This window comes from Cuculus canorus, chromosome Z, assembly GCF_017976375.1.
Source record: "Cuculus canorus isolate bCucCan1 chromosome Z, bCucCan1.pri, whole genome shotgun sequence".
Classification (NCBI taxonomy): domain Eukaryota; kingdom Metazoa; phylum Chordata; class Aves; order Cuculiformes; family Cuculidae; genus Cuculus; species Cuculus canorus.
In genome coordinates, this window is record NC_071441.1 from 56,715,744 (window position 1) to 56,738,888 (window position 23,145).

The 23,145-nt window shown below is 40.6% G+C and overlaps 1 protein-coding gene across 6 annotated transcripts in view; it reads left to right on the forward strand.

Annotated features, from left to right (window-relative positions):
- Positions 1 to 23,145, forward strand: part of MCTP1 (multiple C2 and transmembrane domain containing 1) — a 305,483-nt gene that overhangs the window by 28,066 nt on the left and 254,272 nt on the right. Inside the window, exon 1 of one of the 6 annotated variants that reach the window (XM_054055210.1) lies at positions 20,709 to 21,001. The exons of the other annotated variants lie outside the window; for them this stretch is intronic. Coding sequence (XP_053911185.1) covers positions 20,915 to 21,001 — 87 coding nt within the window. The 5' untranslated portion in view covers positions 20,709 to 20,914. Of the gene's footprint in view, positions 1 to 20,708; positions 21,002 to 23,145 lie in introns of those variants that run through there. 6 annotated transcript variants of the gene reach the window in all.

The following is a 23,145-nucleotide window of genomic DNA, read 5'->3' on the forward strand; positions in this document are numbered from 1 at the left end:
GTCCCTCTGAATGCCATCCTGTCTTTCTGGTGTGGCAGCTGCACCACTCAGCTTGGTGTCATCTGCAAACATGCTGAGGGTGCACTTGACCTATCTGCCTATATCGTTGATGAAGATGTTAAACAGCACTGGTCCCAGTATGGACTCCTGAGGGACACTACTCATCACTTCTTTTGATAGGCACTGTCTGGCACTGAGACTTAGATCCCTATGGAAAACTTGGAGAGGCTGTCTTTTACATTGTGTGATGAAAAAGAGTATGGTTGTCTCTGCCTGCCATCCTGTTGTGTTACATGAGGTAAAACTGGTCATCTAGGAGTTGGGAGACCTTGGTTCAGGACTTTCCCATGCAGAAAATGTTGACATTCTCATCTCTTGTCTCCTGTCAGGTTGAGTCTTTTCTTATTGTTAAAGATGTGCAGGAAAAAATGAAGATGCTGTTGCTTAGAAGACACACGAATAAACATGAATCTGTAACCCAGCAATTAAGAATGTAGATGCTAATACTTGTTAAATTGTTTCTGTTTTTTTGAGGGGAGGTTGTTGGTTTGGGCATTTTAGTTTTGTTTGTTCTTTTTTTTTTTTTTTTCCACAAAGAGTGTTTAATGTGAAATTAAGCAAGAACTGGCCTAAGGAAGAGATCTTAGTTCACTTTTTTTTTTGTGCAAATGTATACTGAAACTTTTAGTAGCCTGCAGGAAAGAGACTAGAGACTGTGCTAAAGGAAAAGCCTGATTGCAGGCAATATCGGTCTTACCATTTCAATACCAGTTGGCAAGAGAGATGAAATAATCTTTGGTTGTTTTGTATGTCCAGTTCTGTATGCTAAAAAAAATGGAAATACAACTTTATTTAATTTGTGATATCACTGAAGTGCTCTGTTATGAGCTGGTGCATACATGTGACATCAGATTCCTGCATACCCAATTAATAGTCAAAGCTATCACCTACTTATTAGTAAGTTTTTCCATGTGTGTTTATTCCTGTGCTTTTGCTAGAGACCTGCCCACTTCATTTACTCGAACTATCTTTGTTTAACCAGAAATAAAAACTACATACTCACATCCAACCTTCAATGTTGTCATCATCATTTTTATAACAAAATAATGAAAAGTGAGGACTGATTTACCCATTTTCCACATTTGCCGCATAAATGCAGGTAATTCTTCATAGTTATTTATGTCTTTGATGAGACTGGTACCTGCAATGGGTAAATATTATGATATAAAAGTAGGCAATTTGAGTAACAAAGCCTGTACAATTTAATATTTTATCTTTGCCATCACATGAAGCTTGTCCTGTCATGGATGAGTAGCCTTTGCTAAAGTATTTTGCTGAAGGCAGCCTGTTTGAGTTGTCATTTTAATGCATTTCAGCTTAGTGTTTATAAAAGGTAGATGTCGGCAATAAACCTTTTATTTCTTTTTTCCCCCACCTCTACGTAGGAAGACACCCATTTGGATGAGACACCTTTTTTCCCCCTTCTAGGATCTAGCTTCTCAAATTTCTATGTATTTTTGTGTTATGTTTTATTGGAGAGAACATATTGCCGTCTCCTTGTTTAGGCTGTCAGATTGCCTCTCATACCTGTTCAGTGATTAACAGCCTTATGGCAATTCCATTCATATAGAAGACAGTATTTGTAATGTTTATATTTATCTCTGATTTGATATGATTTAGTAGTGGAAATTAGGGGAATAAAACAAAACCCCCAATTCTGTTCCCCTTCCCACAACAATCTGTAACAACCCAGCTGCTGGCTCACAAACTGCAAAAGACCCCTCAGTTGCTGCTTATTTATTTTTAGAGTCCATCTCCTGCTCCTCCTGCAGAAACTTGGACAGACTCACCTTTATTTTTCCATCTGTGGGATTCTTTACTTCTCCTGGCCTTCTATGATTTGATGAAGTGTCCCTCAAGTGACCAAGTCAGCCCGGACAGGGGTTTTCATGGTGTTCACACCGTTCCAAATATGCTAGAGCAGCACTGAGCAGCTTGATGCACCTCCTCTCTGGGGTGATGTGTTCTGGTACCTTTCCAAAACATGCTCATTGTGTAGGTGGAGTCCTGTATTCAGCTCTGGAGTCCTCAGCACAGGAGGACATGGATCTGTTGCATAGTCCAGAGGAGGCCATGGCGATGATGCGAGGTCTGGAACAGCTTCTGCATCAGGACAGGCTGACAGAGTTGGGGTTGTTCAGCCTGGAGAATGGAAGGCTCCAAGGAGACATTACAGCAGCTTCCAGTACTAAAAAGGGCTCAAGGAAACCTGAAGAGGGACTTTTTAGAAGGGCATGGAGTGAGAGGATCAGGGGGAATTGTTTTAAGCTGAAAGATGGGAGATGGAAATGAGATCTCAGGAAGAAATATTTTTCTATGAGGGTGGTGAGGCCCTGACTCAGGTTGCCCAGTGAAATGGTGGATGCCCCATCCCTGGAGGTGTTCAAGACCAAGTTGGATGGGGCTTTGAGCAACCTGATCCAGTGGGAGGTGCTCCTGCACATGGCAGGGGATGGAAATGGATGGGCTTTAAGTTCCCTTCCAACCCAAAACACACTGTGATTCTGTGATTCTCAGCATACTTACTTTCCAACATAATTGACAAATACTAAGTCTTGATCAATCAAAAAAAAGAACAGCAATGTAGAATAGCCAAGTAAATCTGTCTTGCACCATGGTAGCAATGGAGATGAGCAGGCAGACTTTAGGCCTGTGGCCACTGCTGTTGATGTTCAAACTGATCTGTGACCTGTAGTGTCTTTTCACCTCAGTTGAGGGAGAAAACTCCTTTCTCCAGTCTTACCAGCAGCAGAAGTGCACATGCTCAGGCTCAGACAAACATGGCTCCTTTTCCTGCAGCTGCTTTTCCCAGTGTGAGTACAGGAATCCTTCTCATGTACCTCCGCCATTGCTCATGAGTCTATCCCTGCAGTGCTGAGATCCTGTTTTGGGATGTCTAGTGGAGTGCTTATCTGGGGAGCCGATGCTGCAGGAGAAAGTGGGTTCAAGGAGATCTCCATCTGCCTGCAGATTTCCCTAGTGCATCCTTGGTAGCCAAAACTTGGCCTGAAGAAATACCCCTTATGTCAATTGTCATTGTTTAATTTCAATGGGGCGAAAGGATCATTCTGCTCTTGGTGACTGTTTTTATTCCTAGTAATAATACAGTAGACAGAGCCAAACTTAATTTTGGTCACAAGTTTTTTATAGGATTGGTGGGGAAACTGCAAGTGTTTGGTACTGAAAATGTTGAAGAGCAATAAACAATTCCATGCTGCTATGTTTATAGGAAAGAGTACAGGACTTAATTTGGCAGAGCAGCTTCCCTTGGAAACATGGTGGTAGGTAACCTTGGAAATCTGCAAAAGCTAGCTTTTTGGTTTTGGCTCGGGGTACATTCAAGTAAGAAATTTAAGACTACCGAAGAGTGATAAACAGGGACAGAGCAAATCTGCTACATACTGAGAAACAGAAGGTACATAGATTAATTCTGTTCTTTTATCCGGTGGCCTATGAGGGTTTGTTTTGAAGGCTGTACATTTCATCTCAATAAATTCAAAATCATTGCATTTTTAGTTCAGGGCTGAACTGCAGAGTTAGATTTATCTCCCTAATTTATTCCTTTGTGAATGTTCATTACAAAGCTTTGGGAAGAACGCTTAGGCTTGTAAGGAAGAGCGTTTGGCTTGTAAAGAGGAGCTGAACTAAAAATATCAGAGGAACAGTTTAATCTCTTGTAGATAACTTGCACTAGATAGCAGTCATCTGGACTTTTTTTCCCACTATCATAGTTATTTAAGTATCCTGAATTTCATGTGACTTTCTTACACCGCCAGTTATGATCATCTTTTATTCCTCAGAATTTCAAGATCTTGGGTTTTGGAGGAACTCTGCTTTCACTTGCATGAACATTTCCCCATATCACATGCACATGTTCTTTAGCTGGGTTTCACAGTGTCACTGCTGTTGCTGCATTAATGCGTTGTGGTGAATGAGTTCTTCTCTCTTCCACATTTTACTTGTGACTTAATCTATTTAAAAGAAAAAAAAAAATAAACCCAACCTATTGCTTTCTTTTTAATTTAAAAATGTGATCTAATACATGATGCAAAACTACTTGCTAACATAAGCAAGGTAAGGATCTGATTTAGTAGTGCACAGGTATGGTTGGACTTGCTGATCTCAGAGGGCATTTCCAGCCAAAGGATTCTATGACCCTGTGATTCTAAGTTGCGTGTTGGAGTTGCTGAGGTACTGAAGCCCAACATGCTCACCCTTGCAGACACTGGCTCCTTATTAGTACCAATTATAAACCAAATAACAGGTTTTACCTTGGACCATGGATATGTGTGTACCAAAGAGCCACAAATGAATGATAGAATCACAGAATCATTTGGTTAGAAATGTTGATGAATTTAAAAAACATAAAAATTTTGGTGTAGTATATATAATATATATAATATATATACTTACCCTATCTGCCCTCCACACCACAGCAATTCCATCCACTGGAGTTGCTGCCAGCAAAGCTTTTCCTTCAGTATCACCCACAAAACCTATCCCTTGCTGGGTCTCCCAATAAAGACCTGCACGGAGACCCAGCCCTGTTATCCAGCTTGGTCTCTCCCAGATGGGAGACATGCTGTTCTGGATCTGAAGGTCCATACTGCCAAGAAAATACTAGAGAAGGACTAACAGTTGCCCAATGCATTGACCGTACTGCACACACACACAGAGCATGGCAAGCTTTCCTCCTCTTCCACCCTCACAGCAGCTCAGAGTGAACCACCCACTCTTCACAGTGGTTCTGTGAAAGAGAGGAGTATGGGAAAGACAGAGGAGTACAGGGAGAAGGGAAAAGGCCAGAGGGATTTTACTTACACCTCTCCTCTAATCCCTGGCTGGAACCTGGTGGTAACTGGCAAGTGGGAACACAGAAACGTCTCCCAGACTGAATTTAAATGGAGACAGTGATGGGAGGAGGAAATGGTTTGGGATGCATTGACAAGGCCAAGTGCCAAGTCCTAGATCTGGACCACAACAACCCCACAGAATGCTCCCACCTTGGGGAAGAGCGGCTGGAAACCTCCCTGGAGGAGAAGGACCTGGGAGTGCAGGTTGACAGGAGCTGAACATGAGCCAGCAGTGGCCCAGGTAGCCAAGAAGACCAATGGCATCTTGGCTTGGATCAGCCATGGTGTGGACAGCAGGAGCAGGGAGGGGATCGTCCCCCTGGACTCAGCACTGGTGAGTCTTCACCTCTAGTTCTGGATTCAGTTTTGGGCTCCTCACTCCAAGAAGGACACTGAGGGGCTGGAGTGCATCTGGAGAAGGGAACAGAGCTGGGGAAGGGTCTGGAGCCCAGGGGTTCTGGGAGTGGCCGAGGGACCTGTGGCTGTTTAACCAGGAGTAGAGGAGGCTGAGGAGAGCACATTGTTCTTTGTAACTCCCAGAAAGGAGGTTGTGATGAGGTGAGTGCTCAAGCGGTAGGATGAGAGGAAATGACCTCATGTTGCACCAGGTGAGATTTAGACTCTACATTGGGAAAAATTTCCTCATGGAAAGGGTTGTCAGGCACTGGAACGGGCTGCCTAGGGCAATGGTGGAGTCTTCTTTCCTGGAAGTGTTTAAAAGCCATCTGGATGTGGTGCTTAGGGGCATAAATTAATGGTGGAGTTGGCAGAGCTGGGTTAAGGGTTGGACTCAAAGATCTTAAATATCTTTTCCAACCCAAACAATTTTGTGATTTTAATATTACATGAGAAGTTTTAGAAAATTCCTTGTGGGGCAGCGAGGGATCTGGGTGCAGAAGAGGAAAGGGCAGAGGAAGAAAGAGCCCAAAGGAGATACTTGTATACTGCTTCCCTCTGGACTTTCAGGTACATACTTGGCTATTCTCCTCTTCCCCAGGATCCATGCACTTCTCAGTATGTGACCAGAAATTGATTTTTAGAAGAAATTAGTTGATACAGGCATTCCCGTAGGAGAGCAAGTTTTACATACTCTAAATACGTAAGAAGGGGTTAAAAAAGTCACTGAATCCAACTTATTTGTCATCTAAGCCTTTGTTGTCCTATCTGGTTTTAGAGGAATCCATAACCTTATTTAAAAACATTACCTCTGTTAATCCAGAATTCTGGCTGTGACTCTCAGTTACTTGAAGTCTCTAAAATTCAAGTCCTGCTGTTTTACTTTACTGTAATGGGACCGAGCTGCTAGGGTGGTTTGTGCTAGTTCTTGCTGAATCCTAACACTTGAGGAATTCCTGGGTGCTGAAGGCCCAAGGCACCATCAGACATTAAGCACAACAGGTATTTGCAGAGAAAAAAAAGGTGCATAGGCATCTATGGATCCTGTCAGCCTCTGCTTTCCTGAGTGCTCTTCTCATCCAAGAATCAGGCTGCAGCTTCAGCTGAAGACCGTTTGGAGAAGCAGGGTGCCTGGTGTAGTCCCGAGCCAGCACACTATAAAGGCATCTATCTGCATGGCCTTTGTCTGTGGCACAGTCACCTTGGCAGTCCAGGATATCTGGTCTTAAAATATGCTTTGTACTTGAAAACCATCCTTGCACCTCCTGGAAATGTAAACTCATCCTGTTTAGATGGAGTTGGCTCTTCTGTGGAGTGGTTGCTCTGCAGATGCCTGCAAGGTAGCTGTTAAAGGTGGACTGTGGAGCACGCTTCCACTGTGCCAGTGGTGCTCAGAATTGCCAGGCTTTTTACTTTTATAAAACCAGATCATTCCTCTTAAATGTTCGTCTCTGAGAAGGCCGAAAAAATGGCTGGGAAAAGTCACATATCAGGACAATTACACAGACAAATGGAGCAGGAGTACTGTTCTGTTACAGCATAATTCAGACCCGCAGTAACCACTGCAGGCACTGTGGGTTCTCTAAGAACCAGTGGGAGGGAGAAAGGTACCGTGCATTGATTTTTAAGTGCAGAGTTGTGCTGCTGTCCTTGAGCCAATGACTCAGGCTTCTTCGAGGTACAGGCTTAGATACCCTGACAGAGAAACTGTTCTGTTTTAGATGCTGAATCTTCCTTTCAGCTTTTAGGAAACATTCATCCCTCCTCAGACTCAAGAGCACAATAATTATTAAGAAAAAAAAATTGAAAAAATCATGAAAAGGATGGCGTTTTTTACCCACAGTTTAATATTTCAGTGTGATGTATTGATTCAAAGAACTCTGAAGAAAACATCAGAATACCTTGAGACTTGTGATACAAATCGAGGCATTTTAACACTGAGCAAACCTGTGGTGCATACGATCCCGTGTGGTACAACAGAGGAAATTCCACAGCAAGTTCTCTGAGTAGGCAGACTAGAGGTATTTTAGTAGCTTCTTCAAAGATAACTCATGCAAATCTTGTAAATCAGGTGAAACTGGCAGGCAAGTAGAAAGTATTTAGTGGAATAAAATCAAAATAGGGGTCAGAATGAAATTTCCAGTGCATTTTTGCAGCTTTTGATTCTAAGACACAGTTCATCTAGTACTAAATAGGAGTTGTCTCAGCTGTGTCTTTGTTCATAAAAACAATAATGATGTCTGAAGGCCAAAGATACAAAGTCATCATGCAGCTGTTGAGGTTTTCTGTTCCATCAGCAACCGTATGTTCATGGGGAAGTACTGGCTTCCCAGTTGTCCCCATGGCTCTGGATGTACCACACATGGAAGTAGAGTGCTTCAGGCAGTCCAGATCTTTCAGTCCTGTGCAACTCTCGCCTCAAGGCATTGACAGGATTCTGCTCCTCATACTCTGACTCTGGTGCCACGGAGTGGGAGAGAAAGGAATGTCAGCTTTCCAAAGAGGGGGAAAAAAAGAGTTGTAAAACACACACAGATTTCCTCAGCTAAGAACAAGAAGAGGAGAGAGGGCAAGAGATCTCTGGTAGAAAACCTGTTTATAGGAAATCTCAGAAGTATTTGTAAGTGGTTTCCAAGTTTTCTTTCTGTACAGTTGCTTCACATGCCTAAGGAGATAAGCACTTTATTTACCAGTGAAGGTGCTGGCTGCGCTCCACGTAAACCAGTTATAGCACTAGCTTAAAGTTCACGGAATCCTTCAAGCTGGCGTCCATGTGTCTGGGGTCACAGGTTAACACCCGCTTTTGCTTTCTCTTAGGTGATTTCTGAACACAAAGCTACAGATGTTGCAGGTAACTGCTTAAGTTAAATATTTTGTAATCATTAACTGATCATTAATGAAGGATTAGATTGTAGAGTAGTGTAAAAATTATTACATGTGATTGTGTTAATGTGTCTGATAAAAGCCAGTTAGATTCTGAATTTTTTTGTTCTTTAAGTTTTCAGGTTATAGTATTGGGGGTTTTATCTTAACCAGGTGTTAGTTATGAGTTGGTTTATCTCATGTGATTTATTGAGGTGCTGGAGTATGTCCAGAGAAGGGCACCGAGGCTGATTGTGGGGCTGGAAATAAGCATTATGAGGAGCACCTGAGAAAACTGGGGCTGTTTAGTCTGGGGAAGAGGAGGTTGAGGAATGACCTCGTCACTCTCTTCAGCTGTCTGAAAGGAGGTTGTGGGGAGGTGGGTGCTGGCCTCTTCTCCCCAGTGATAGGTGATAGGACAAGAGGAAATGGCCTCAAGTTGCACCAGGGCAGGTTCAGATTGGACATCAGGGAGAATTTCTTCATCTAAAGGATTCTCAGGCCCTGGCAGAGGCTGCCCAGGGAGGTGGTGGAATCCCCATATCGGGAGGTATTTAACAGATGGGCAGATGATGTGCTCACGGATCTGATTTAGTAGAGGACAGGTACGGTTGGACCTGATTAACCCAAGAGTCTTTCCCAACCAAATGATTCTAGGATTCTTTTCTATGATTCTATCTTAATGGTTCAGAAGGGGATCTGAAAGAAACTAAACTGGGACTAGTCAGGCTGAAGTGATTTATCAAAAGGTTTATGGGGAAAAAAAAGAAATGATTGTTCAATAAAACTTTTAAAAAATGCAAAGATCAGAGTGTGGCTATAAATAATAATGTGAGCTGCAAGGAGTCACAAAACCATAAAGGGGTAAAGTTATATATGCAAGCATGTAATTTAAAAAAAATTATACTGCTGTTTATCACACAGGCTCTGTTTTATTGATATGCTTGCTGGGTTCCCTGTTCACTTACAGAGCTCTGCCAATAATACATGTGCATATGTAGGTACGTATACGTATTATATGCTCCATGCCATTGCACCCTGCTTATCAGGTCTCCATATACACAGGAAATGGAAGATGTAATTAGTAGGTGCTGGTAAGCCAGGGTAGTGAGCATCATGGAAATAAGAGTACAAATGGAGCACAAATCTTATGAGAAGCAGCTGAGGGAACCGGGATTGTTTAGTCTTGAGAAAAGGGGCCAGAGGGGAGATCTCATCACACTCTCGCAGGTCCTGGAAAAGAGGTTGTGGTGAGGTAGGTTCTCGTCTCTTCTCCCAAGTAAAAATTGATGGGAAGAGAAGGAATGCCTTCAAGTTGTGCCAGGGCAGGTTTAGATTGGATATTAGGAAAAAAATTTTCACTGAAATTGTGGTGAAGCACTGGCAGAGGCTGCCCAGGGCAGTGGTGGAGTCTCCATCCCTGGAGTGTTCAAAAAGTGTGTAGCCATAACACTTCGGGGCATGGTTCAGTAGGCACGGTGGGGTTGGACTAGTGGTTGGACTACATGATCTTAGTGATCTTTTCCAACATTAATGATTCCATGAGTCTAAGATTCTAAATTTCTGGTCTAAGCTTGTTTTCAGCTTTAGAATTTTTATTTAGTTTTAAAAACCTTACATAATGCAAATTCTACCCTTCCTTGGACCTGAGTAACAATGCATTGCTTGGAGCCTGTGGGATGAAAACTCCTGACTTGAGTATTTCTTGGGTAAGATGCTGTTAATTTATACAGAACGTACAACAGTTCCTTCTGTCCCTCCCATCCCGATGGACCAAAAAAAAAAAAGAAACACCTTAGCTCTCTTTCTATGATTGCCTCTGACAGAGACATGTACAGCTGCATCCAAATCAGTTTCTAGCATCTGTGTTTATGTTCAGCCTAGTCATATGGCATTTGTCAGGAGTCCTGAGGGCTGTATTTTTCAGTTTTGGCTAATGAATATCAAACTACTCTTTCATTTGTTGCTATTGAGTTTTCAGCTTCTCCTAGGCTTGTGGCAGCCGCCAGCCTTGTCGAGGTCTTCCATCATGCCGCGTGGCAGTGGCTTCTGCTTGCGAGCAGAGGAAACACTCAGCAAAGCAAGTACCCTGAAAGTAAAAAGACTACCTCCGCATTTGCAGAAATCACAATTATGCTCTTGGAAGCAGCAGCCCATAAGTTTACCGGAGCATCTTCTATTATACATTTGCAGTGGGCCGAGGGTATTTTCATGGTTCAGTTAATGCTGCCCAGCCATCAACCACTTATTAAACCACAATTAGTCAAAAATATTTAAGTGGCTTGTGTGTACATCTGTGAGAAGAACTGCTGAGTAAGGCAACTTTGCCTATTCAGTCTGTGGAGGGAAAGAGGATTGCTGATGGGGCAGCAGGAAACGTGGAGTAGGAAAAGGACCAACGGCTCTGGCATGCAGTTGGTGCCTCTTGCTTTGTGCTTCTGTGAAGCTGGCAGAACGTCTTTTGCTGCTCCTTCCTGGTGAATGAGAATGGTGGAAATGAAGGGTAGACTCTGTAGCTCAAAAAAAAATCCAAGAGAAATGCTTCCTTTGTTCATTTGTTGTTACTCAGGTCTGTATAAACATCACATTTCCAGAGATGAGAGTTGAGGAACTGCAGAGACCAGGGATTATCTTGTTTTAATGGAGAAACAGAGCTCTGAGAACAAATCAGTCAAAAAGGAAAGGGGTAGAGGCTTTCATAAACTCCTTTTCAGCCCCCTTCTTCTGGGTCTTTTCTTGCTTTGACTCCTGACCATTGCTCAGAAACTTCATACTCTGAAAGTAACTGAATATTTTATACTTTTGAAACTTTACAAATTACTCCATACATCACATTGAGGCCAAGGACGAATGAAAGATACTTTGTTGGTTGTTTTGATTGGCTGTGGAGGACTTCACAGATTCTCCACAGAAGATTGTAAGACTTCAGGGTGGTAAATTTGTTGTTATTCCTTGATTTTTGGAGGTTGGCTGGAGCTATTGTTTTATTTTTAGATACTAGGAGCCTTCATCGAATTTCTGTCAGATTTATCTTTACTTGTTGGTGAATATAAGAAGAGTTCCTAAAAGATGTAAGTGCATAGGCACTGAAATCGAAGCAGTAGAAGAAAGGCCCTAAATTTCTCTGTGGCCCCAAATTTCTCTTGTGGTCTCTCCTCCCTTGCTTTTGAGGATGTGTCTTTTAATGTGTTAGAGGCCTAATTCACCTGTTATGTTTTAGGCTGGTCTGAGTAAAGGATCTGTGGTTTCATCTTCTATGAGTTTCTCTTATGCCTGTGAGATGGGGTTGTTTTGTGTGTGGTTTTTTTTTTTTTGGTGCGGGCTAATTTAGAATCACAAAGAGGTTGCAGGCAAGGTATATTATTTTTTAAAAATTAAATTTTTAGTCAGACATGACTGTAGAATTGTTATCATTACCTCTAGCACGGGACTCCAGAACTCCTTTATCTATTGAGTGAAAACGTTTATGTTATTTTGTTCCCCTCAAGGTTAAGGCAGTTTGCATGTCTTCAGACAGAAACAGATTTTCCGCATGGTGGAAAAAGGAAAATAGTGCCGTGTTTCTTGTTTTAGTCCACGCCAGCTGGCCATGAGTGATACTTTGTGTGTGTTGTAACTGAAACTAGCAAAACAGATCTCTTAATGAGCCAGGTCGGACTGAGAAGCCAATCATGTCATGCAGCTCTTTCTGGATTGAGGCTGTTTGTTCAGCAAAATACGGCTGGGTTTTGTGCAGTCTTATCTGATTTGTAAGTTCTGAGGTATTTTCACTTCAGGATCAACAAGGGGACGTTTTTCCTAGTTACTTTATGTGATACATTTTTTTTTTTTTACATATACCTTTACTGTGTCTGCAAATAATGCAGATTGCCAGGACTGATTGTATGTTGCTTTCTATAAACACTGCTGCACCGCTTCTTGCACTAAAAATAATGGTGAAGCTTTACACAGTGACGGTTGACTCTGGCTACATACACCGATGTGGGGAGCATGGGAGACACCTGTACTGTGTCCATGAATACAACTCCTTTAACTAACTGTGTTTATGTTGTGGGTGATATAAATTTAAAGGGTCAACACTCCTTTCAGCCTGCCCACTTCTCAAAAGGAGCAGAGATGCAGTGTTGTGTCTTGCACCTCTCTTTTAGCTGAAGACACAGTAAGGTAGTAACTGGTTGAAAGATGTTTTCTGTCTTAAAAGCAAAGCTGGATATTTGAAGCAGCAAAGCACGAAATGGTAAGATTTGGTTCAGCTGAAAATTACTGACAAAAGGTGTGTATCATGCAGTTTTTGCAGACAGAGACCAAAGATTGTTGTGGTGTGGTGAGATTGGTAGGGAGACAAGATTTTCCTCTGTGATGAGGCAGAAGACAGAGATCATCAAGGCTGTTACGGGGTGGAAATGTTAATTTACTCTGACAGACACTTGTGTTTGGTGCTGGAAGAAGTCCTTACCTGGAAAAGGACTAATAAACTTGTCCATGTCAGTCTTTGGATGTACCTGTTCTGGAGTTGTAGCTGTGCCAGAGTAGTTGGACTGGATGACAGCTCAAGTCATGAGCACAGACCTTCTTCATTGCTTTAATAGAATCTTTAAGTTCTGGATTTCTTGGACTAAACGAGAAATGGGAAGAGTTTTAATCTGTGCAAGTGGAGGAATGGGTAAGTTGAGGAGTAAGGCGCTATGGATCCTCCTGAATTAGGCAGGTCATGAGGAAAGAGAGAGGAAGTTTGGAGAACAATGCTTGAGTGGGAAGCTGCGGGGCTGTTGGTGTCGCCCCTGAGGACTTACTTTTAGGAGGAACCAGAATGTGAGTTGCAGCCTGACTACTATAGATCTTTAATTCCACTGAAGCACAAAAAAATCAGCTTTCAAACTACACTTTATACATTGACATTTAACTTAGTCTTTTAATCCCTGAAAAGGGATTATTTGTTTGTTTCAAATACTAGTTTTGTAGTTCCTCATTGAACTTCTGTTTTCCAAATGCAGAATGTGTTTCTAGGTGGCAGAAGAGAATTTGCCCCTCCCCTCTGAGTTCAAACTCCTGGCTTAAGTGGAGGGTTTCTGAGTTAACAGAGGTCTCGGTTACACTGTGGATCTGGACACTGGGAAGATGTGTACAAGACTGTGGAGTGTAGCCGTATTACCCTTGCCTCCTAAGCACCTCCCATGCCAGGATGACCAGTCCCAGAGGAGCCCTCCTGACCTAAATTCAGGATCTTTATGCTACTTTGGCATGCCTACCAGAGAGGGACTGACATGTAACACACAAGAAACATGCTCAGAGTTTATTGTGCAAGTAAGCATAGTCAGTAAACAACATGATTGCTTGTCACGGGTCAGCACGTGCTTCTGTTAAAGTGTGTTACATAGGTGAATTGATGACCACTAAGCAAAAAGTGTTTGCATCTTCCAATGTAAGTTATTGTGCTTTTGTAATTTTTGGTTTTTGCATTACAAATGACCATTCCATTATGAATAACTGACAATTACAAAGCTAAACTTCAATGGTGAGCAGGTGTTAGTGATGTCTGCTTTGTTTGTCCTTGGAAAAAGATGAAGAAAGTTGTTAAATGCAGGCACCATACCAGAGCCAAGTGAGTGTTAGCTGAAGTTGAGGATAAAAATTTGTTTCAGAGTGGACTTGGGGTGAAACACCCTTTTTCTGATAACTGAACACTTGTTTAATTTGCATTTCCTCTCAGACTTATTAAATTCTGGGGTTTACAGATGTCACTGGTGTTTTGTTGATCACTCACCTAGCCCATTTAGACTGGAAAACCTTCCATAGAGAACTCTGTTAAAACAAAGAGAAAATTCCTTTGCAAACCCTGCTGGATTTCACAAACTTCAGTTTGAAACCATCCCACATTTGTAGTAGGCATAGGATTTCAAACCTAGTATTTTGAGTAATTCAGGCAGTTCTGGTTGTAGATTCTTTCTGTTCTTGTCATCACACCAATTGCAAAACAATGGCAACTGTATTTTTAAGTACATACATATAACCCACAGGAGAAGTCAAAGTAGTTGGGAAAGTTTTTTTCTTTTCTTATTGTTTTTTAACAATTTTTTCTAAAGCTTCTAAGAAAAGTCAGAAATAAGTCAGCATGGCAGAAAACCAGAAAAAAGCAAGTTTCTTAACCACAAAAATGAAAAGTGTACTGGCAGTGTAAGAATGGATAGGAATAAGAAACCTCCAGATGCTACTCAAGAAATGAAAGCAGAAAGAAGCCTACAAAGAAAAAAATACTTTTGTCTGTCTATCTCTGAACTCACTGAAGATGGGAGCACAGACGGAGTTGTCCCTTGCTGGCTTCCAGGCTTCTCTCATCTGTCTTCACACACTATGGGTAGTGTACGGGTGTGGAGTGCCATGGCAAAATGCAAGTGAGCTAGATCAGAACTGGACGAGGACTTTGGATTTTATTTTGATATTAGGAAAAATATTACTGACAGAGCAGTGAAGCCCTAGAAGAGGCTGCCCAGGTCAGGGGTGGAATCTCCATTTGTGGAGGAATTGAAAGAGTGTGTGCATGAGGCACCTCACAACATGGTTTAGAAGGCACAGGGGTGCTGGGCTGAGGGTTGGACTGGCTGATCTTGGAGGTCTTTTCCAACCTCAATGATTCTATGATTCTTTTGCAGTGATACTGTTGTTTCCCCTCGTCAGAAAATAAAGCTATGTCTAGTAAAATATTTGCTTATTATTCTTTAAAAGATACTCCTTGAGGAATGCTGATTTTCATCATTGTGCAAGACAGGATACACAGGCTTGCTGCTGTGACAGTATCTGCCTTCCTAAACTTGAATTTGCTATTTATATGAGGCAGGGTACGTGCATTAGATACTGAAGTTCTGGTGTTATGTCAGTCTCCCAACCTTCTGTCTCATAAAGTATAAGATAAAGATCAACACACTTCATCAAGGAACTGTTAAAGGACAGGCAGCTTAATTAGGGTTCTAAAGAAGGTATCAGAGAAAGTATTGTGTAAAAATGATGTCAAAGAAGAAGTCTCCACACCAGCTTCTGTTGATTGTAATTTCAAGTCATATTTTAAAGCTTCTATGAGGCTGAGATTTTTTTTAAGAGTTGCAAACTTTATCTACTAAAGCTGTCATTTAACTATTAATTGAGATTTCAGTGGATCATGATTTAATGTTCAATAAATTCTCCGAATAGCTATCCTAGATCATTATTTTTCCTTGAAGGCCATATTTTCTTAAAAATTTTGAGGACCAAATTGGTGTAAATTGATGTTTACAGGTTCTGTGATGTTTTCACACACTTTTTCTTTGATGAAGAAACTTCTAGGAGCAAAGAAGTGCAGGAAGAATAGAAAAAGGTGAGGAGGCAGAGCAGTGTTGTAGTGTGAAGCACCAAGTAGAAATAGAGGATAGCAATGGAAAGTATTCCCTTCTCTATTTGCCAAGGAATGCAGTCTTTGTAGGTGATTGTCATGGTGCCAGAGGGACTGCTGTGTTCCCGGTCCTCACATGGTCTCTCTGGAAATGTTTTCTATCAACCTTGGGCCCCCTCCTCTTTTCTCCCCTCGAGGATGAACCCTGGAGTCACAGGCTGTGGCACTGGTTTCAGCTACTTCCCTTTATCATCTCGTGAAAAGAACTGGAACTCCTGTGCAAGATTTGGCGTCACTGGGAGGTAGGCAGGGAGCAGAGATCTTACAGCAACACATGGTGACCTTTTCAAAATAAACCAATGTTTATTAGTCAACTCGAACACAGCACGTTCTGTTCCTGAGCTGCAGCACTGAGGAACAGCTTTTGTCTGTGCTGTAGTGTTCCCTGCCTCCCTGGCCAGGTTTCATCTGCCTCGATGTACCTGGAGCAGCTGAAGCTTCGGCCAGATGTGGATTTTATGTCTGAGGTCTCTTTGCATGCCCTTTGAGCAGGTAATAAAAAGCAGTGTTCAGATAACTATACACTGAGATAATTAGTGTAGAAGACTACTTAGTTCATGTCAGCAGGACTTGATCGAATGGGTGTTAAGCATAGTTCCTTTTTTTGTCCTCTGTCCTAGGATTTTAACCCTTCTTTCACACAATGTATGGATAAACTTAGTGACCAATGCATTTTGTAAGTGTAATTTAGACATATCCGTGTTCAATGTGGGTTTATGTCAGCACTTGCTGGCTGCTGGACAGCGAAGACTCTACATTGACTATGATTTTCTTTATTAATCTTATTATATTACATTTCTTCTCTTTATGTATTGAAACTTGTAAACAGCATGATTTAGCTCTGTACAGTAGCTGGTGCTCTTAGAGAAACTCAAGGCTGAATGATTGTGCGGTCTGACTTAGGAATTCATTTGGCGTGCTGCTATGCTCCAAGGAAGCATGTTCAGGAAGAATATTTCATCCCCCTTTCCTAAAGAAGAGTTGGAGGGCACCATGTTTTTATCCTGGTGGATGCGGCAGTGGTTGCCTGGGGAAGGCTGCTGGTCTGAGGTGCAGAATGCTGGACAGGACATACAACTGCTGCTGGAAAATCTTTGTGGAATCTGGACTCTGGGATCCCATGGAGGGAGTTCATGAGAAGTAAACAGAGCAAGGAGATGCTCATGTAACCATCTCTCTTCTGAATTGGGAGTAAGGGAGCAGAATTACAGTTGCTTATATTTTTAAAAAAGTTTGTCTTTCAAAAGTGGGTTAAAATCTCCTTTTCTGGGTCACGGTATGGATTATTTCCTCATCAGGAATGTGGGGGCCATGTTCAGTTGAGGAAGTGCTGAACACTGGCTGATGTGCAATGGTCACAATAATAGAAACATGAGGCTAGAAAAGACCTTTGAGCTCATCAATTCCAACCGTACCTGTCCACTACTAAATCACATCCTTAAGCACCTCATCCATCCACCTTTTAAACCCCTCCAGGGATGGGGACTCCACCATCTCTCTGGCAGCCTCTGTCTGGGCCTGAGAACCCTTTAATTTTTTCCTAAAATTACTGTTCTGGAGAGAGAAGTGATGAGAATTCAATATTGCCATGTAATTTGCAGGATGACATTAACACCGCCTGTCCCAAAATTTTCTTGTTCTAATTCCCTGTACTGATTCAACAATAAATTTTTGATGTGGCAGAAAATCTAGTGTGGCAAAACCAGTCGTTAAAAAGTTTTGGGAAAATAGCGATTAAAATCATGATGTTTAATGAAGCACCATTTCTGTAAACTCATACATGTGTTTCTTTATTTATAAATCCGTACATATGGGGGAGATTTGGTATGTGGGAAATATCGTGATGACAATGTATGAACTGTAAGCTAAGCAAAGTAAGAACCATTGGGGCAGTTCAGGCAGAATAGTCACCCAAATCAAATGGAAGAATATTGCAAAATCTTAAACTATAATTTTGTTTGGTAGCACGGTTTTAAATGTGTTAAAATGCATGAAATGCTTGGCTTTTGAAATGAAAACTGCATTCTAGTGACTTAGAATCTGATGAATATAATACACTGTTATATGCATAATTTGACATAAAGGAATTTTTTTATGATTAGGATAATAAATCCTAGGATGTATTGATTTAGGGTGATTAGAATGCTAAGTGAAAGGAAAAAAACCTTTGACCTTTATAATTAAGTTTTGGGATAATTATTTTGATAAAATATTTAGTGTGTATGTTTAAATTAAGTGAAGTTAAGTAATTAGAGTAAAGCAAAACAAAGTTAGGTTAAGTTAAGTAAAATAAAATTAAGTTAATACTGGAATGCAGTTTTCATGCAAGCATTAGATTAAATTTTTAGGATATTGTATGTTGAACTTACTGTGTGCTATGTGTGCCATACATGACCAGTCAACAGGTGAATGTGCTGGCTGTGGGGAGAGGTGTCAGAGGGCTTTTGGAAGACATGATCCAACAGGTGATTTCTCAATGCCTGCTTCTGACTTTGATTTAAGCAATGAATTTGAGTAGCTCTTATGGATTTTGTGATGCAAACTCCACTCCTTATAAGATTTTCACGTGATCATTTAACAAGACAAAGCCAACAAATATAAAAACTTCAGTCTTCAATAAGTAATTACAATTTATTCCAGTAAATCCTATCAGTCTCCACTAATGTTGGACTCAGAAATTTCTGAACTCTGGAGGGGTCGTGTTCAGATTGAGTATCCTTTTTCTGATGTGCCAGTGCAACAATGTGAGTTATATTTGTCTTTGAAAGGTTTAAGCAGACCAGATTTGGTAAGCAATGGCAATAAACAACAGGGGAAATCCTGGTGATGACCAGGGCTGAAGTTTCTGACAACAGAAAGTGCAAATAAAGGGGATCAGGGAAGGAAGATATTGTATTAATATAAACTTTGCTTATGTCATGGCAAAAACTGATGGATGCAGCTTTAGGAGAGTTCCTGCTGGTTGTCCTTAAGGATTTGAAGGAGATAAATAGCTAAAAAAGAAGAAAAATGCCAAATAGAAGCAAAAAGAACTGGATGAAATTCAAGGCTTCGCTTTCACCTGCACTATGCCTAAGCAGGCAGCAGGAATCCACAGGAGTTGCTTCTTCAGTGAATGAGATATCTGCCCTAGCAACAAAGGGGTTTTGGGGTGTACAATACCTATGTAAAGGCAGAACATCAAGTTCCTACATTACCAGTGTCAATTCAACATCTAAGTACAAGAAATAAACTAAGGAATTTATAGAAAAGGGAAAGAATGGTTGTTACTTATTAAAGGGACAGCAGGAAGAGCCTCTGTTTAATAGCAAATAGTGTTCTTCAATTCTGGAAAACTGATAAAATCGAAAGTTAGAAAATTCTGTTATACCTTCCAGTACTGGGTATTATTAAGTTTTTGGAAGGAATAAAAAGACAGAGAACTTACGTACTTGAAACTAAATGGCTAAAAATAAGTATTTGTATGCTAATCTCTGTAAGCTCAAGAAGAAAAATTATTTTAAAGAGCACAGAGTGTTGCTTGATTTTAAGAATTTTCTCACATGTTAGGAAGCAAAGTTTTTACCATTTCATCTTCCTGAGCAATTTAGATTTGAAAACACAAGCAAACATTCTGAGAATGTAAGTTGTTTGGATATGAGGAAATAAAAAGAAAAGAACTGCAATTAGAAAGAAGTAAATAGATTGAAACACATTAAAACCAAGAAGCCAGATGTGACAGATTCAGGAAAAGAAACATGTACCCTGAGCTCCATTTTAAAACATTAAGAAACTTATATTTCTGAAGTGCTTACCCTCAACGTAGTTCATAAAACCTGAGACTGGTGAAACACAAAACATGTGAGATGAGATGTGAGGTGTTTTGCACACTTTTCTATAGATGTGTAAGGGCAAATGATTCCAAACATGAATATTATTTCTATATTAAAAAACCCTAATAAAGTTTAAACTATTATAATTTTGGTATACAAAATAACTTTTTTACACTACTAATTAATTTACTTCTTACTAATGACCCTTCACTAGAAGTGTAAACTCAAACACGTTTCATGGTTTTGTGTTCTGTTTGGTTTTTAAGGTCAACGTGTAGAAAATCAGCAGAAAGGAAAATAACACAGCTTTAAAACAAATGCAAGAGGATTTTGTCTGAATTCTTCCATTAATGCTTAAAGAATTCCCCCTGAAAAAGCAAATAACAAAGGAGGGATGCAAATGATCCCCTGGTACTTTGTCTTCTGTAAGCCATTAGGGACTCTGAAGGCTGGGACTTTAGTCTGAGCAATATAAACAGACATTCCTTAGTTCAGGGAGCACTTGTTGAATTCCTAGCACTGCTTTTATCTGCCTGAATTCCTGTGTGTGTCAGTTCACATCTGTGTTAGTCAAATCCCTGTTTTTTAGCATTTTTCACATATCAGCATCAGTTAAGTGGTGAAAAATGTCTATGACCTGGTTTCTGAATTACAATATATGTTATTTTTACATTTCACTCTAATGGCTCACTCAGAGGAGATGACAATAGAACCCAAGCCAACAAACTATTTGACACCACAGCATACCTAAAAGTGCTGTTGCAATGTATTGTGCAGAGCTCAGCATCAGCTCTTCATGGAGGATATGATGGCCTGGGTCTCCTCAACTGCCAGTGGCCATGCGTGCAAGTTTGCTGATGAAGCTAGGTGGGATTCTGCATCAGAGAATCAGAGGTATATTCTACAGAGGTCATTATTGTCTGCACCTTTGCATTGAAGTGAACTGTTCTGGAAATAAAAAAAAACCACATCAGGCGAGTACTGCAGTTGTAGGTTTGCTTTTCCAGCTGGAAGAAGTGGAAACAGAACCTGATGACCGTGCATCTGCTTGTTTACAAAGAATTTTTCATGGACTTAATTTCTGTATGATAATTTTTTAAAGTACTTTTTATAAAGCATTTTCCAGAACAAACAATTGTGGGCCAGTGGTTGCAGGGAGTTTTTTGCTGACCATGTGATCAGACTGCGCTGTGTCCAGCCTCCATCTCTGAGGTGGGCTCTTCTGCTACCGTGCCAAGTTTGGATTATGTGAAGGTCACAGCTGCTGTTGAGCTTCCAGAACTTAACACAAAGCCAGATTGCTGCATGGAGCACAGACAGCAGAGCTTGTACCTGCTCTAGTCTCTGAACAAACATGGCACAAACAACACCGGGAGTACATTTGTGAATTTTAATTCCACAGGCTCAAGCTAATCTTGTTTTTTCTTGCCTATGAGATAAGTGAGAGTATTTACCCTGGGAGCAGAGCTGGAAGAGGAAAGAAGTGGCGTGTGAAGGAAGCTGCTGTTATGAATGTGTATGAATACCTGCGCGCTTCCAGAAATGTTCTTGGAGCTTTACAGGCACAAATGAAGGAAGGAGCCTTGCTAGGAGGAGTAAGTGCTTTAAATTGGTAAACCAAAACCATAGCATGGTCTGCTTCTGATGAGAACCTGTATGAACTCTTTTGTTAGAATATTTGTGTTCATTGGCAGTAACTATACCATTTAGTAACTGCCTCCCTGTTAGGCACTTTTTTTCTTTATCTCCTGTGTCTTTCCTTTGCTGTGTTAAACATATTTTGCTTGTGTAGATTCCAGTCTCTTCTCTTAAAAGGTAACAGGCTTTTGTAGGAAATGTGCTTATCCAGAAAACCTGGATGCTGCCACTTGCTCCTTCATATTGTTTTACCAATTCTGGCCTTTCTGCTTCTATTTCTGAGATAATTACTCATTGATGTCATAGAGTAAAGATGAGTTAATTATTAAACACCCATTTCTCTATCAAGTGTTACAGCTTCCACCATAAGCATCTCGGTGTGGGTTAACTGGCATGAGAACGGACAGAGGGTGTCTGAGCATTTACTGAGCTGGGGCTAAATTTGCCCCCACTGCTGAGCTACCTCTCTAGTCTGAGTTGAATCTCAGCGAGCTGCAGCTGCTGCTAGGTGCATGCCACCAGAAACTGCATGCATTTTGGCCAAGATTTGGAGAATTCGTTCTGCTTTTGGAAAATTGTGTAGCTTATTTGTAAATGACAACAAATGATGAACCTTACAGTGTACCATCATTCTAAATGCAGCGCAGTACGGATTTACTTCATTAGGTGTCTGGAGTGGAACAGAGTCTCAAAATAATAATTTTTAATTAAATGAGACAAGTCTTCCACTGTAGAAATTCAATCTATGGCTTTGACCTCTGTCTAATAAAATATCTCAACATGTATGCAATTTTAAGCATATAAGGGAAGAGTTACATGGATTTGCTTTCTGGTAACAAACAACGGCAGACCCTCATTGCTTCTTCACTTCCAGAATTATTTTTGGTCCTGCTAATTTTTTGTTCAAACCCAATAGGAGTATTCTGAATCTCTGTTGAACAGATAAAGAATGAAATTAATGAATTTCACTGAATTACAGCAATTCTGTTGTGATCATTCTCTGAAAGCCAACAGAAATTTTGATTCTGTATTTTTAAAGTTAGTTAGAAGTATTTTATGTTAAACATAATGTCTAGTTAGTAACCCTCAACAAATGCATGCTGCTTTTCAAACAGTGCATGTGTTCAAATGTTTAGCACATATTTTTGGATTTGTGTGTAACAACTGAGACATTTCCAGCTTGATGTGTAACAGCCAGGGCATTTCTATTTCTTTAAAAGTAACGCCGTGGGGGTATGAGAGTCTTTAAAGTAATTCTTCAACAGAATGTATCTATAAAAGGAATTCCCTCAAAAGAACATTGATATTCAGTTCCTGGGAGGAAGAGGTATATAATCTCTATCAATGCAAGAATATCCTAGAAAATGCATACATGCATGTTTGCGTTACTAATTTCTAAATGATCTGACATATTACACATTCAGTTTATGAAAGCAGATCTATTCCACATCCTGGTGGTTCATTCACGTTTGTGTTGTTGTGCTTGTAGTGTGCAAAAGGGATAGTCAGGATGTTATTTCACTTTTCAGGTATGTTCTTTATATGAGGTGCCAAACTCAGTATATCCTGTGTCCTTTTATTTCACCTAAACATATTTACACTGTCTTTTGAAATTTTGAGAATTCCATCAAATAGTTGGGAACGAGTAAAGCAAACATTTCCCTGAGTTCTAATAATAAGGCTAAAAGTCTGTTTGTTCAAAAAGGAATGTTCTTGGCTAACAGTGATCCTACAGTTCCTGTGTCTCCCACAGTTAACCGTTAGAGACATTTTGCACAGGTTGCAGGTTACTGGTATCTCTAAACAAAGCACCTTTGTGTCTTCCATCCCCAGATTTTTATTGATTGGAAGTGCTCTGGCTCCGTTACCTTCTCTTTAGGTTTGCTTATTGGCAAGTGCTCTTTCAATTTATTCCATTGAGAGGTTTCTGACTGCTGGAACACTTAAAAATATCAGATGTTGAAGAATTATCAATGAAAAATAATGTTGACAAAGGCAAAATGTTGACTTGCAGTTCTCTTAGTGTTTATTCTTCAAACAGCAGTGAAATAAACTTGGTGGCTTTATAAACCTGGGATATTTAGGTACATTGTAGGATTGC